This window comes from Staurois parvus, unplaced genomic scaffold (genome assembly GCF_062004578.1).
Source record: "Staurois parvus isolate SC_StPar_1 unplaced genomic scaffold, SC_StPar_1.0 ptg000012l, whole genome shotgun sequence".
Lineage (NCBI taxonomy): Eukaryota > Metazoa > Chordata > Amphibia > Anura > Ranidae > Staurois > Staurois parvus.
This window is the reverse complement of record NW_028317808.1, coordinates 7,216,644-7,232,343: the sequence shown is the minus strand read 5'-3', so window position 1 is coordinate 7,232,343 and position 15,700 is coordinate 7,216,644. Positions and strand designations below refer to the sequence as shown.

General features: G+C 38.9%; 1 protein-coding gene across 1 annotated transcript in view; it reads right to left on the bottom strand.

The window, feature by feature from the left end:
- The window catches only part of MUSK (muscle associated receptor tyrosine kinase), a 214,889-nt gene that overhangs the window by 63,083 nt on the left and 136,106 nt on the right, over nt 1–15,700 (bottom strand). Inside the window, exons 10-13 of the mRNA XM_089674715.1 lie at nt 12,382–12,557; nt 8,374–8,397; nt 3,156–3,244; nt 974–1,124 (exon numbers count right to left, since the gene is read on the bottom strand). Of these exons, the coding sequence (XP_089530841.1) occupies nt 974–1,124; nt 3,156–3,244; nt 8,374–8,397; nt 12,382–12,557 (440 nt within the window). The remainder of the gene's footprint in view (nt 1–973; nt 1,125–3,155; nt 3,245–8,373; nt 8,398–12,381; nt 12,558–15,700) is intronic.

Here is a 15,700-nt window from a genome sequence, read left to right as displayed (position 1 = left end):
ACTAGGACTGGAACTAGAACTGGAATGCTAGATTACTGGGAAGTAGGGGCTAGCTTTCATTGCTACATATAAATGGACAACATAAGCCCTAGGAAGGTAGGCAATGTCTACTTTGTATACTAGCTGTATATAGTACATAGGTATATTTAGTACATAATTATTTTCTTCTGAATTAAATTTATTTTTTATATATTTGCACAATACAGTTGTACAGGAGTGAGTAATCATTATTGTTAAACAGGCTTTATATAGTGCTAACAGTGTGTGTTTTGTAAACGTACTGTAAGTCATATATAGCTTTTGTAGCCTTATTCATTAAGGCAGTAGGCAGGATGTAGAGCAGGGGTCTCCGAACTTTCTAAGCAAAGGGACATTCTACAATCCTTCAGACTTTAGGGGGTTGGGACTGTGACCAGTGGGAGTAGAAGATGCTCCAGCATCAGTGGCCATAAACACTGCTCTATGAAAGGAAGTAATATTGCCCGTTCATTTATTTGAATGTAAGGAATAGTGCCCCATTGTTGGTATCACTGGGAAGAATAGTGCCCCATCAACATTGTCAGTTGGTGGAATTGTGCCCCAAGGGCCAGTGTAAGGCAAACCAAGGGCCACATCCGGTTTAGAGACCACTGATGTAAAGTATAGCAACCAATTAGATTTTTAGGTTTATAACACCCACTCCTAGGTGGAGCATATAAAGTATTTTTTAAAGCAGGACAGTCTTAATTTATTTATTATTTATTTATTTATTAAGGAGAAGGGACATAATAATATGTCTCTTCTCCTTAAATAATAATAATAATAAAAAAATCTAGGTAATCAAATGACGCTTTAGGTAAAATTAAAGGGAAGATGGTTTATAACCATGATCCTACATTCAACCCTAATCATTTATCATGCAACATCTGAATGTTTTGTACAAATCAAAGTAAGCAGCATAAACCAGATTCAGAAAGCACATTTCCCATCTTACACATTGGAATGTTGCAGTACTCCCATCGAACACTGGGATCTGCTGTATAACACCAAGGACGATTATGTTCTCCTCCTGGGTTTCTACAATAATTCTCAGAATTGGCTAGCTCCTGGAAAACATCTGCCATCCTTCTGTGTAGGTGAGGTAGCTGCAAGAAAATTAAAAATCTCTTTTAGCATTTTAAATGGTTGCACATTTTGGTAAAGAAAGACCTTAACAAACAGTGTAGTCATGAAAATTAATTATATTGTAAAGCGCTGAGCAAACTGTTGGTGCTATATAATTCCTGTATAATAATAATAATAATAAAATAATCTGTATATAACATGTATGCTGAAATTTTAATGGTAGTCGTTCCATTTTATCAGATTCTCCTGTTTCCAACTTGCAATAGAAAAATAATAGCTTGAAGTTTAACTATGACTGCCACAAGCAACACTTCAGAAGTAACGCATTTGACCTAGTGTATCTATAATTATACACATAACATTTTTCAACACAATAGACTGTTGTTGGTATGTTTTGCTATTTGCTGTGCCCTCCCCCCATATACTTACCTGGGGCCTGTATTGATCCAGCACTGTAACTGCCTGCCCGTCTTCTTTCCTCTCCCCACCCTCTCACAAGCTTGGCTGCTGCTGTCAGTCAAATCTTGGAAGAGGGGTGGGGGCGGGGCTGAGCTGCTCTGTGTGTGTCAATAGACACACACAACAAAGCTTGGGATCAAGCCCACATGTCTGTCCCATAGCAAGTGCTTGCTATAGAGGCAGAGACTGTAGAGGAAGAGACAACATTTCCAGCAGAGGACCCCAGAAGAGGAGGTTGGGGCTTCTCTGTGCAAACCCATTGCGCAGAGCAGGTGAGTATAAAATGATAACTATATTAATTTCTAAAAAATGTGCCTTTACAAATGCATTAAGAATACATACTTGAATAGAATTTAGTTTAGTGAATGAGAGTTTAGTGTCACTTTAGGTGGCTGCTTTCTAAAGAAATTGAGCTACAAGGCCTAGATTACACTGGCAATTGAGCTGAGTGTTTACAATCCCCCAACCACTGCTTATCCCTGCTGTCTTGTACAGGAGAAAGTTCAAGTGGTTAAAACAGGCAATGAGGAGGGGACATTGTAAAGTTTTATCACAAGATTTGAGTGGCAGTTACCATTGCATTTTTCAAATACACATATGTATCAACCATGGCATCTGACCATTTAACAGACCTAATGGCTCCTGGCCACCTGTCAAATGTCTTCTGAAAAGCATTTCACTGTGAATCACTCTTCTGAGGGTGACACATGTATAAACAAGCCCATAGACCAGCATTTTTCAGCCTTTTTAACATGGAGGAACCCTTGATATAACTTCCCAATCTCAGGGAAGGCCTGCTAATATTTACTGTATTTTAGTAAATCAACCCCCTAAGGTTCCCTAGAACTTTGGTTGAGAAAGGTCGTTTTAGAGTTGGCACACCTTTTGTTTAGATGTACCTAGAATGTATTTAGCTGATCACAACTGAGAGTTCATTTTGTTCTTACTTACCCTTCCCATGTTTGGATGTTTCATTCATTGACTCTTTACATTTACTGTATATTTTTGTAAATCAGGTCATGGGCACAGAAAGGTGAGATGCTGATACCCAACTCACACATTCTGTTACACATCATTGAATTTAAATTGACCAATTTACCTAATTTACCATGTGTTAATAGTTTTAAGTTCAACTGCTTAATTTTGTAAAGGATAACAAATAAATGTTCCTTTCTTATCGGTTATGTACACATGAAAAACTAGCCACCACTAACTGATTTTCTTTGTAAAGTGTTATAAACTGAACTGCAATTACAACTGCAGCTGCAGCCACTTATCATTTCTTAGGACTGTTATAGAGTCTGTGTTTATATCTTAGGTTACTTATTTTAAAACCAAATAAAGCATTAGAAAATCCCATTCTGTTGCAACAGAGGAATATGCAGGTGCTTGTGCAGAACAGCAAATATTTTTCAAAGGTCTCAACTGGATAAGAATTTATTTTATTAGCCCTTTTCCCATATTAAGATAACATACTGGATCTTGACATTTTTCCTGAGACAAGAGAACTCAAATTCAACAAATACTCAAGTCATAGACACTGGGCTGCCCTTGCTTCTGTTATGTGTATAATATTATGTAAGATATGTTACCTGCTGACTCCATTTCTGGCATGGCGTTCCTGAAGCTGTAGTGTTGACATTTCCTTGGTAATGTCTTCCATTGCCTCTATAACATGTTTCTAGGATACATAAAAAGATTTTAAATTATTTGGACAGTAAAAGGTCAGTACGCCCAAAATTATTATAGCAGTTTTGGTAAATGCTGGTGAGTTAAGCCATCTGCCAATTTCTTATATCTCTTGGCACTCTGTTGGTGAGATCTCCATGCTTGTGTTCCGGGGTCTGCACGTCTGCTGTGGCCCTTTTTAGGAGCTTCTGTTCTTCATATTGATATTTTTTTTTATATAAAGAATTAAACATTATGTGATAGAACACCCAGGGCAGGTGCTTCCACTAGGCAAACTAGGCAGCTGCCTAGGGTGCACTGCCACCTAGGGGTGCCTGAGCACATTCTCTTTGTTGTCTATGGACCTCTTGTATGAATGCTTCATCTCTCTGCTGAGTCCCCCTCTCCTCATACACAGGGAATGATGAGGGAATGATGGTATCTTTAGCAGCCTGTCCACACACATCCATTGAGTATATATATATATATATATATATATATATATATATATATATATATATATATACAGTATACATACATATATATATACACACACACATGTGACAGTATTCCATGCAGCAGTGAAGTGTCGGATCCCCCTAGGATGGGAAGCGGTGACATTAGCCCAGTATACTGGGCGACCAACAGTCGCTGATCGGAGGATAGGTCAGTACATCTCCGGTACATCCTCCAGCTGTAACAGAGAGCCTGCTAGTGAATTAATGGGGCGTGTCCACCACTGGGAGGGCAGGGTGTGCTCTGGTTGCATGGTTAAAACTATGTGAGTAGGATGATCGGGGCCCGATGTGTATGAGAGGGAAGCGATGTAGTGCTGGGAGGCCACCTGTCCTCACTGAGAACATCAGCCTGGACTCCACACCCTGGCAAGATCCATCCAAGGTGAGGTGAGCCTAGGAGGATAGCGAGTCATGGAGGTGACAGGAGGAGAAGGGGGATGAACAATTGTCGGGGTGAGGGGAGCTGATGCAGATTGATCGCGTGGGACACCGTCACGTCATGAATGATCCTTCAGCTGAGGGAAGGGGTGGCAGAGGGGAATGAAGAAAGGACAGAGGAGGATGCCGGAGGTCTGGGACCAGTGTAGCAGCTGAGCTGCCACTCCTTCCAGTGTTCCTCTCAGACTCAGTCCCTTACTGCAAGACAACTGGAGACTGTTGATCACTGTGGAATTTTGTAACTCTGTCTCTTTTTTTGTTTCTCTGTGTGATTGGTTAATACAGTTAACTTATATTTGGTTAATATATATTTTGTCTTTAATATTAGTGCTGGTGGCATCTTATGGCACTTATTTTTGCAAATTAAAAGAAATGTAGCAGTTTCATGTTATGTTGATTTAATATTTTCTACTGTTTTTAAACTTTCTTTCTTTTTTTTGGGGGGGCGCGCAAGTAGTTGATCTTGTCTAGGGCACAGAATAGCCTAGCACTGGCCCTGAGAGCACCAAGATGTGAAAGGAAACACCAAAACTCTCAAGTAGATAGAAACAGGTTTGGGTGTTATGGCAGGAAGACTTTACTGTTTGAGTTTATAAGATGTAAGAAGACAGGGGCTTACTCAGCCCAGCAGTCTTTATCTGTAACTAAAATAAAACTTTTATGTGTACTGATTTTGTTACATTTTTAAAAGAATACAAACATGCATGCACATTACCAATATCATTCTTTTATAAGACAAAATGTAATTAACTTGAAGCTGAACTCCAGGCAGATAAAAAAGATTTAAAATATACACTGTATCAGCCTATAGCAATTGACTGAACAGCAGGGATCACTATCCAGTCACAGGATGGGGGAGTGGACAAGACCTGTAAGTGTTAATTATCAATGCAAAGAAAAAAAATTTCATTTCCAGGCAATGCTGTGCTGGGTTATATAAATCTCAGGACTGGATGGACATGAAATACAAATCCTTTGGCAGATAAATCTGCCACCACATTTGTATTTTATATGAGTATTTATCTATTTGCCTTGAGTTCAGCTTTACAAATATGTTAGAAAGCTCTCCGTATTCCAACTTCGTAGAATGGAAGAGAGGTAATAGTGATATGGATGCAACATTTTACTATGGTTATACAGTATATTGTCAGTTTAATTTCGAAAAACATTTTGCTGTAAGATACCTAAGATAAAGAAAAAAGCAATACATCTTTGTAAAACATGCAAGTTTCCTCATGTTTATGCCTTAAAAGATCCTACAGAAAAATATCTTTCAATCTTCCAGGGATCTACCTTTCTCCTCTGTTGTGGATTGACAACACAGAGTACTGCAGTGTATTTTTTGCTAAACCACTGAACCAATCCCACTCTCAGATTTTTAAAACATGAAGTATAATCATTCTGTAGTCCAAGATAAGGTCTAGGAGGGCTCTTTGAGGTAAAACAGGATGTTTAGATAGAAAATCAATTGAATTCCTGATAAAATCGAGAGGAATTATTTACCCTTATATACAGTATATCAAAAGACATCAAATGGTATAATTAACAGGCCAAAGGGGACGAAGAAGAGAAGGCTATTGTTAGGGTTTACATACACTTTAAGGAAGGTTGAGCATCCACTTAAAGGGAATGTTTCAAAATGTCTGATCAAGAGGCCTTCATTGACCAGCTCTGATCCTTGCTGACAGTTTTACTAGTAAGATGCATTAGTAGCATTAAAGTTGTACAGGCAATTCTTTGCCACACAGGACCAGATCCAGACCATCTGATGTGGGGTTACAGTAAAAAATGTCAGGGGGGTACACAATGTGAGGTCAGCAGGGCAGTGTATGGGAATCAGTAGGGCAGTGTGCACAAGATCAGCAGGGCAGAGGACAAGGTTAGCAGTTTGTAGGGCAATGTACAGAGGCCATTAGTTTGTAGGGAAGTGTACAGGGTGCATCAGGGCAAAGGACAGGGAGTCAGCAGGGCAGTGTGCAGGGAGTTAGCAGGGCAGATGACAGGAGGTCAGCAGGGCACTGTACAGGGAGTCAGTAGGGCAGTGTATAGGGGGTCATATCCCCCCATTCCCCTCTTAACCAAAATCCCTCCACCCCTTCTAGCACATTCCTCTTCTCAGCACAAATAGCCCCCTTCCCCCATCCCTCATCCACAAACCTTTTATCCCATTCCAAGCACAAATGATTCCTATACTCTCCCCCCCACTGTGGTCCCTATACAATTCCCCCACCTGTAAGTTCCATCCACCCCAAAACTTACAGGTGGGAACAGGGGTGGACTGACCATTTGGAAACTCGGGCACTGCCCGAGGGCCTGGAGTCAGTAGGGGGCCCCATGAGATGCCCCTGGTACCTTTTTCATAGGCTTTTTTGAGTTTGGGCAAGGACACAGGGGCCCCATGATCCCCTATTGCCCGGGGGCCCCATTATTTGTCAGTCCGCCCCTGGGTGGGAATTACTACAGAGCAGGGAGGAGGTATGGGCTGTGCTCTCCCCCTCCTGTCAGAACAGTGCTCCTCCAAGTAGCAGATGACACAGGATCCATACATTGGGCTGTACACACATATGGTTTGATTACTAGCCCCCCCCATGTCCTCCAAGGACTGTCCATCTCCCGGCAGCAGGATGTGGATGGGGGGCGGTAATCATACCATGTACAATCCAATCCATGGATCCTGTGTCATCTGCTGTATGGAGGAAAGCTGTTCTGACAGTGGGGGGAGAACACCACAGCCTCTGTGACTTCTCTCCAGACTCTTCACTTTAGTTTCGTGCAGCAGGCTTCCCTCCCTTTGTCCTGAATGTGGGTATAGGGAAGGGAAGCTCAGTGGCTATGGGGTGGCCTGCCTGGGGGGGAACAAGGGAAATATGGGGGGCACAACCCACCCCTAGATCCGGCCATGCTGCCACAGAACTAGTACTGTATGTGGGAACCATTCAAATCAATTTTAACTAGTACTCTAGGCTGTGTATGTTTCTGTAATTTTGTAGAATTGATTTTCATTAAAACATCAATTGGAATTATTTTTCAGCAATGAAGCATTTGCCTCTTACAGATGTTTGGTACTATGTAGTAATATGTGCTATAAGCCAATATTCCAACTCTGTTTAAACTATATCCTACAGAGACCCTGTAACTAGACCATTCTTTTCAACAAAACTATTCCTACAAGATTATGTATATGCATTGAACTTATTTTTATGCATGCTATTTACCTTTAAAAACTTCCCTTGTGTAGACATCAAAAAGCCCTAAGACTGCTGCTGGCTGACACCATCTAAGTTGTGATGCCAGCGGCCCCAGTAGACTCATTGCTGACACTCAAGTGACACCCTATAATCAAATCTCTCTTCCTGTCTGGTTATGTAAGTACTGTAGGTGAGAGGAGGGGCAGAGATGCTGGGCCAGCATTAGACATTTCCAGAAGTGGAGAGGACTATGACATGCAAGGAGGGAGGGGGCTATGTTTGGGCATTGACTGGTCAAAATCTCCAGAAGATTTTAAGATATTACAAGTGAATGAAAAATAATTTATGGAGAGGAAAACATACAAGAAGCTTTTAAAATACTTTATTTTAGGGATTATTCACACGGCTATACACTGTCAAGAACTATAGCATATGTGCAACCGATAGTCACAGTTGCTTGCATACAGCAGCAGCCAGCAGCCTGTGCAAATCAATGACAGGAAGCAGCTGTATGTAAATAGCTGTGACTCCCAGGCACATATTCTGTATCTACACTCGTCCTTAACAGTGCTCGGCCTTACACGACCATGTGAATGAGCTCTTATTATGCCTGGAATTGTTTTATGTTGCTTACAGGGTCTCCTTAAGCTGAATTTACTTTTGTCCTAGAGACATAGAAGAAAGTGAGTTGAAAACTCTCCAGTGGGGGGAAATCAGGTGCCCTCATTTGAAAGATTTTACTTCATCTCCTGTTCTGGTAACTACTTTAAAATTTTGGCTTTGCCATCACTTTGTGGGGTGCATCACTTACTAGGAAGAATGGCAATAAGAACCTGACACATATATATCTTTATTCCCTAAATTTAAAACATTTACTTTAATGTTTTCCAGTGATCCGAACAATTTTAGATTTGGGTCACAAAGTATGTAATAAATGTGACTGAAAGAAAATGAAACACATTTTGCAATGATGAAATGATTTTTCCAATTCAACTTACTAGTAATGGTTTCCTTATGCAACTCTGGAAGACAAAAGTAGAGAAATTTGATTTTCAAATGTACTCTTCTTTATGTGGAATTTATAAAGTATGTGACACAAGTAAAGTTAAACTAAAACAGAGCCCTTGGAATAAATGCACAAAAAAAAAGGTATCTCCACTTTATATAATATAGCAAATAAAAAAAATGATATAGCATATACAATTGCTGCACAAGTCATATTGTATTTGAATCTTATTAGAAATTACCTTTTCTATTCAATCTGCAGCGCTGTAATTTTCTGTAAAATTCAATGCAATTCAATGCCTTCTGTACACAGTTGGTGTACAGAACTTCAACAGAAATATAATTTTCTGCCAGTGTGATTTTCCCAGAAGTCTGCACTAAGATACAAGTACAATTTTAGGCATCTTCTGTGACAGGATTTATATTTTGGTGAGATACTGTACTTTCTAAGGGATAATTACTTCAAAAGGGATGCAGACACTGCAATTTTCCTCTGTAGAACACTGCAAGTTCTTTGAATGATTAGAGTAAACACAGACACTGCCATTCAGGAGTAAGTATTCCAAAGACATAATGGATGGAACATACAGAAACAGGTAGGACTCGGCCATCCTTGCCATGTACATACTGTACATCACCCAGATCTATTCTTTTCTTAGCCTAGTCTCAATAAAACACAAGCTACTACAGTTTAAATTTCTATCAACAGCTTACTTTAAAATTATTGTAAAAAGTTTTTTTTTACCTAATGCATTCTCTGTATTAAGGTAAAAAACCTTTTAACAATATCACCTCTGCAACCCCCCTAAATGCTGTCCTGAGCCTGACCCCAGTCCATCACTGTGCACATCTGCTGTGGATCTTCTCCCCTCTCCACACTTTCAAAGGCTTGGCTGAGAGCAGTGGGAGTCATTAGCTCCTGCTGTTGTCAGTCAAAACCTGAACCGGGCTGTGGTTCTGAATAGACACAATCAGCCCGGCTTAGGATTGAGCATGTATGCAGTACCCCTCTAGCAATCAGCTTCTTATGGGGGGCATTTGGTGGGGGGAGGAGCACCCGCTGGGGTACCAGAAGAAGAGGATTGAGGCCACTCTGTGCAAAATGATTGCACAGAGCAGGTAAGTATGACATGTTTATTATTTTCATTAAAAAAAATGTAACCTCCAGGCTTAATCCAGCATTCCTACTTTTTGGAGATGTGGGGAGGTGGACGGACAACCTTTCCATGTCTTCTGGACTTGCCCTTCTATACTTCATACTTGGCAGGAAGTAGTGCACTATATGATGGACCTACTGGGGATTCCTCTACATGTGTCTTCTAAATCCTGCTTACAGGGATTGGTAATGGACTAATGTGGAACCAACCTTATTGGCTTACCCATAGCCTACCACAAAGGCCATATCTATGCTCTGGGAAAAAATGCATCTTCTACAATCTCTTTTTTGAAACACAATCCTCTGTTTAACCAAGCCACTTATGAGAGTTTGTGCTGCCCTGATAAAAGTGCCATCTTTGACTCATCTTTGACCAGGTTAACCCCCAGCAGGCCTAAAATGGTCAGATGTTCGAGAGTAATTGCTAATGGCTTCTCATGAATTTGCTGCTTAATGCTCACTGCTGTAAACGCATGCATACTGTTTTGTTTTAACCATTAACCACTATGAGTTGATTGAGTGGAAAAGCACAGATCATCTGTCAGCCTTTAAATGGTGTGTTTGTTAGTGATTGAACAAATCTGGCTTTGTATAGCCAACATAAATACAGTTGTGGCCAAAATTATTCAACCCCCACTGAAATTGAGTGTTTTGGCCAGTTTGACATTGCTTTTGATCATTCAGTCATCTTGCTTACATTTACATTAAAGAGGCACTTGTAGGTCAGACAAATATAACATAACAGTTATAATGAAATAACCACAAATGTCTTTTCTGTGCTCACAGCATTATCAGTTTTATTCAACCCCCAAGTGACATTCAATCTTAGTACTTAGTACAGCATCCTTTTACAGTTATAACAGCTTTTAAACGTGAAGCATAGCTTGACACAAGTGTCTTGCAGCGATCTACGGGTATCTTCGCCCATTCTTCATGGGCAAAGGCCTCCAGTTCAGTCACATTCTTAGGCTTGCGCACTGCAACTGCTTTCTTTAAGTCCCACCAGAGGTTCTCAATCGGATTTAAGTCTGGTGACTGCGATGGCCACTCCAAAATGTTCCAGCCTTTCCTCTGCAACCATGCTCTAGTGGACTTGGAGGTATGCTTGGGATCATTGTCCTGTTGAAAGGTCCAACGTCTCCCAAGCCTCAGGTGTGTGACGGACTGCATCACGTTTCCATCCAATATCTCCTGGTACTGAAGAGAATTCATGGTACCTTGCACACGCTGAAGCTTCCCTGTACCTGCAGAAGCAAAACAGCCCCAAAGCATGATTGACCCTCCACCATGCTTCACAGTAGGCAAGGTGTTCTTTTCATCATAGGCCTTGTTCTTCCTCCTCCAAACATAGCGTTGATCCATGGGCCCAAACAGTTCTAATTTTGTTTCATCAGTCCACAGAACACTATCCCACAACTTTTGTGGTTTGTCCACATGGCTTTTGGCATACTGCAGTCGACTCTTCTTATTCTTTGGAGACAGCAAGGGGGTACGCCTGGGAGTTCTGGCACGGAGGCCTTCATTACGCAGTGTGCGTCTTATTGTCTGGGCTGAAACTTCTGTACCCACATCTGACAAATCTTTTCTCAGTTCCTCAGCAGTCACACGGGGACTTCTCTCCACTCTACGCTTCAGGTAGCGCACAGCAGTCGAAGTCAGCATCTTCTTTCTGCCACGACCAGGTAGCGTTTCAACAGTGCCCTTTGCCTTGAATTTGCGAATGATGCTTCCTAAGGTGTCTCTTGGTATGTTTAACATCTTTGCAATCTTCTTATAGCCATTGCCCTTCCTGTGAAGAGAAATCACCTCTTCTCTTGTCTTCCTGGACCATTCTCTTGCCTTCACCATGTTTGTAACCACACCAGTAAATGTCTAGAAGGAGCTGAGTATCACAGTCATTTTAAAGCTGCCTAATTGGTGCTTATTATGCTTGATTGCTGCTCGGTGACATCCACAGGTGTTTTCAATACCTGATGGAAAGCACCTGTATGAACCTCTGTTCTTCAGAGTGGTAGTCTTTAAGGGGTTGAATAATTGTGGCAATGAAGAAACCACATAAGAACCATTTACTACTGTATTACATAAACAATTGATGTCATTTTAGTTGCATTTGGGTAGTTACAACGTCCTTGTAGGATTTGATTCTGAATACAATTCCAAATGTACACTATAGTCCCTAAACCCCTTTACAGCATTGGGGGTTGAATAATTTTGGACACAACTGTACATATAATCTATAGACAGCAAAATTATTAAATGTAGCTCTCTGGCATTCTTATTTGGTAAAATGGCAAGAGATAAAAATAAATGAAAAAAATGCTGCAATTTTACAAGAAGTAATAAAACATAAAAGTGTGACGCTACATATAACCAAAAATCTGGTCAAGAAGATGAAGAGAATCCACCATCACCAACACCCAAAAATACTGCCTCTTACCAGATGAAATTGACCCCCAGTTAAGGTTGGGTCAAATTGCGCAATACAGAATCCAAACGCACGCCACGGACCTGGACACTTAATAACATCAAAGGATCAAACTAGCCCCCAATGGTAGATGAATAAAAACACACACTGGATAATTCCAAAAATTAGCTATGATCCGGACACTGGTAGAGCTCCAAACTTTAACTCCAAAAACTGAACAGAGAAAAAAACATGCAGAAAAGATTTATCCTCATAGAGGACAAGCCCATTCAAGAAACAAGAAAATACTCATAGTGTAGTACATTAAGAAAGATTTATTGCCCCAATCATAATATAAAACGTACATCAAAATAATTGATAAAACAGCATGCCACCAAAAAGATGGATGATACATTATACAATTTTACAAAAAGACATTACCAAAATAAGGAATCCTAATGCAAGACCTAGGATTCTTCTGCATGCTGGGAAGTTTCTCACACTCTGGAAGTGTCAGCAACATTAAGCCAGGCTTATAAATTCCCTTGCGTGAATTCTCCTCCATTGAGAGCCATTCTTTGAAGCAATAGAGATCTTTAACAGCAAGACAGTGTTCTCTGAAAAACAGGAGATATTATGTGCATAGTCAAAACAGAAAAAAAAGCAAGTATGACTTACTAGCCACATAAGCTGGTACTTTAGTACTTACTCCACTTCACTGCGTTTCATTATCAGCACTAAAGGACAGCTGGAAGCCATTTATTAAAATCAGCGCTGTTGTATGTTATAAAGTAGGTTGCAAACAGAGATCTGCCTGATGGAAATATTTTTTTCATTTCGTTTTGGATTCCCTCATTAAGTTAATAATTTTGTTTGTCATATTCGTTATATTAGAATAATTCAATATCAGAATTTGTTTTTTGTATATTCAGATTAGTTCCATATATTTGTTATTTTCAAATCGGTTTGAAATTCGAATTCAAAATTCAAATTTCAGAATATGGCTATATTTGCTCCATTCTATGCAATTCTATTCTATTTTTTTCCTATTCTGTTATTTCCTCTTCTATTCTACTCTTCTATTTTCTATTCTATCCTATTATTTTTATGCTATTTTATTCCATTTTATTCTTTTCTATTTTATTTTTTTTTACTTTTCTATTCTAATCCCTTTTATTCAAATCTTTTCTTTTATATTCTATGTTATTCTATTCTATTCTATTCTATTCTTTTATATTCTGTTATGTTCCTTTATTTTTTATTCTATTGTATTCTTTCATATTCCATTCTATTACTTTATTTTCTATTGGACTCTGTTTTTTTTGTATTCTGCAGCCCTCTGTTCTGCTCTGTTCTACTTTATTCTATAAAGCAGCCCAAGTAGGAATCATCTTATTTCACTTTTATACCTTACTGTATTTATTGCAATATGTTTTTCAAATTCAAATTAATTTTCAAATTCAGATAATTTCTTTCCTAATTTGGATTAGTTGAAAATTGTTACTACTGTGATTTGGAAATTGGGATACATCTGAATCTACGAATAGCAAAAATCCATGTTACACTTCATATAAGGAATAAAACCTTTTAAATTTGTTTATTCATTTTCTAATGAATTCCAATTTTTCAGAATGATTCACATTTGCATCCTTTGAAAATGTATCGATTGATTCAAATTATGTGTGAGGAATAGCTGGTTTTTAAGGAGAGGGCGGGGAAGCCAGCCGCTGCATCCTTAATGCAAATGCATATATCTCAAAATGCCTATAAACAAAAATGTAAAACAAAATAGACACAAAAGCTACTGTAGTTTGCTGTTAAAACCATCCAGTACAAATGATCCTTTACAAAAATAGAAATGACTCCTGGGTAAATTCAATAATGTGTCCCAGGGTAAGACTATGGTTTCTATCAGCTCAGGACTGATAGCGCAGGGTAGCATGTTAAATTTCATGGTAATTTTAAAGCAACAACAAAAGAACATCTGCATTATAAAGAGCTCCATTTCTATAATCAACCATTTCTAAGCACTTGAACTTTCTTCCACTCAAATAAAATTGTTTTCTGGAAATATGTTTTTCTTGATGAAACTGATAATTAGGCATTTTCTAGATGGATACATGCTAAGGTTCTTAAGCTGAAGAATTATGTATTACAAAATTCTAAAAGTTTTCCTAATAAAAATATATTCTGTTTACTGAACATCTTTAATTTGGGTCTCAGAATGATGTGTTGTACAAGAGAGCTGAGGCTACTGGTTCATACCATGCAATAATATTGCTTTCTATGTCCAATTGGTTATTAAAATTATTGAAAATATTAAAACTAGGGTGTTGTAGGAATATAGCCATTTGGCATTGATTATGAGGAAAACAAGTTTCAAGGATAAAAGGTAACAGATGGATGAGTGGATACTTAGAATATGTTTAGGTATGCTATGGATCTCTAGCTGTGTATTAAGTAACATCTCCATAGCAAGGCATGGTATTTACATTACTATGTATACAACAATGAAGAATGGGAATATCCTCCTGCGCTTAATATGGATAAGTCCCTATCCTAACAGCTGCTATCACTCTGCCTTAACCAATAAGTATTAAAGTATCAAACACAAAAATAGTGAAGCGCTAAAGTGAATCCCTATATACACACACAGTGCATATAACATTAGACGAAAAACATACCTCATAAATAAAATAAATCTGTGGTATAAAGTAATAAATAAATCAATAAAAAAATCAATAAAAAATATAGAAAAAATATAGAGAAAAAAATCTTTCCTTGCCCTTAAATGTTTCTTCAAATCAATCAGTGATAAAAAATAGAAAATCCATAATAATGCGAATAAACAGTGATACAAAAATAAAATCTGTGTTAATTAATATTCAAAAAAGAATATATATATATATAAGTGATAATTCCAATGATATATGTGACAACCTAACAGAATATAAATAAAAATTCATAAATTGTGATTCTCAATCAAATAAACGTGATTAATATTAATTGTGAAAAAACCAAACATTAAACTATTAAATAAATGATCCACTAAATCTTGTGATGTTTAAATATGAAAATGTGTCCACAAATGAACAAAAACAGTCCATGCAATAAGGTGAAAACGACACTCAGTGTTCTTCACTTCTAGTGCTCAAAACAGAAGAAATCCTCCAATGGCAGCAATGCCTGCTCACCTCCCCAACTCGACCCGCAAAGGGCCACAAGGCTATAACTCTCCTCCAGGTAATCCTTTGCTTCCAAGCAGCTCAGTAAGGAATCACAGGACCTCCACTCCACCTCTGTGGAACCTAAGGGGTTAATCCTCCAAATTGTGTAAAAAGGTAGTTTGATCCTGATAGCTCTATTCCTCCCCTTGTTTAAGGGACTACCTCTGATCTCCTTTATGTCAGTGTCCAGATGGCTGTCATCTGGACACTGACATAAAGGAGATCAGAGGTAGTCCCTTAAACAAGGGGAGGAATAGAGCTATCAGGATCAAACTACCTTTTTACACAATTTGGAGGATTAACCCCTTAGGTTCCACAGAGGTGGAGTGGAGGTCCTGTGATTCCTTACTGAGCTGCTTGGAAGCAAAGGATTACCTGGAGGAGAGTTATAGCCTTGTGGCCCTTTGCGGGTCGAGTTGGGGAGGTGAGCAGGCATTGCTGCCATTGGAGGATTTCTTCTGTTTTGAGCACTAGAAGTGAAGAACACTGAGTGTCGTTTTCACCTTATTGCATGGACTGTTTTTGTTCATTTG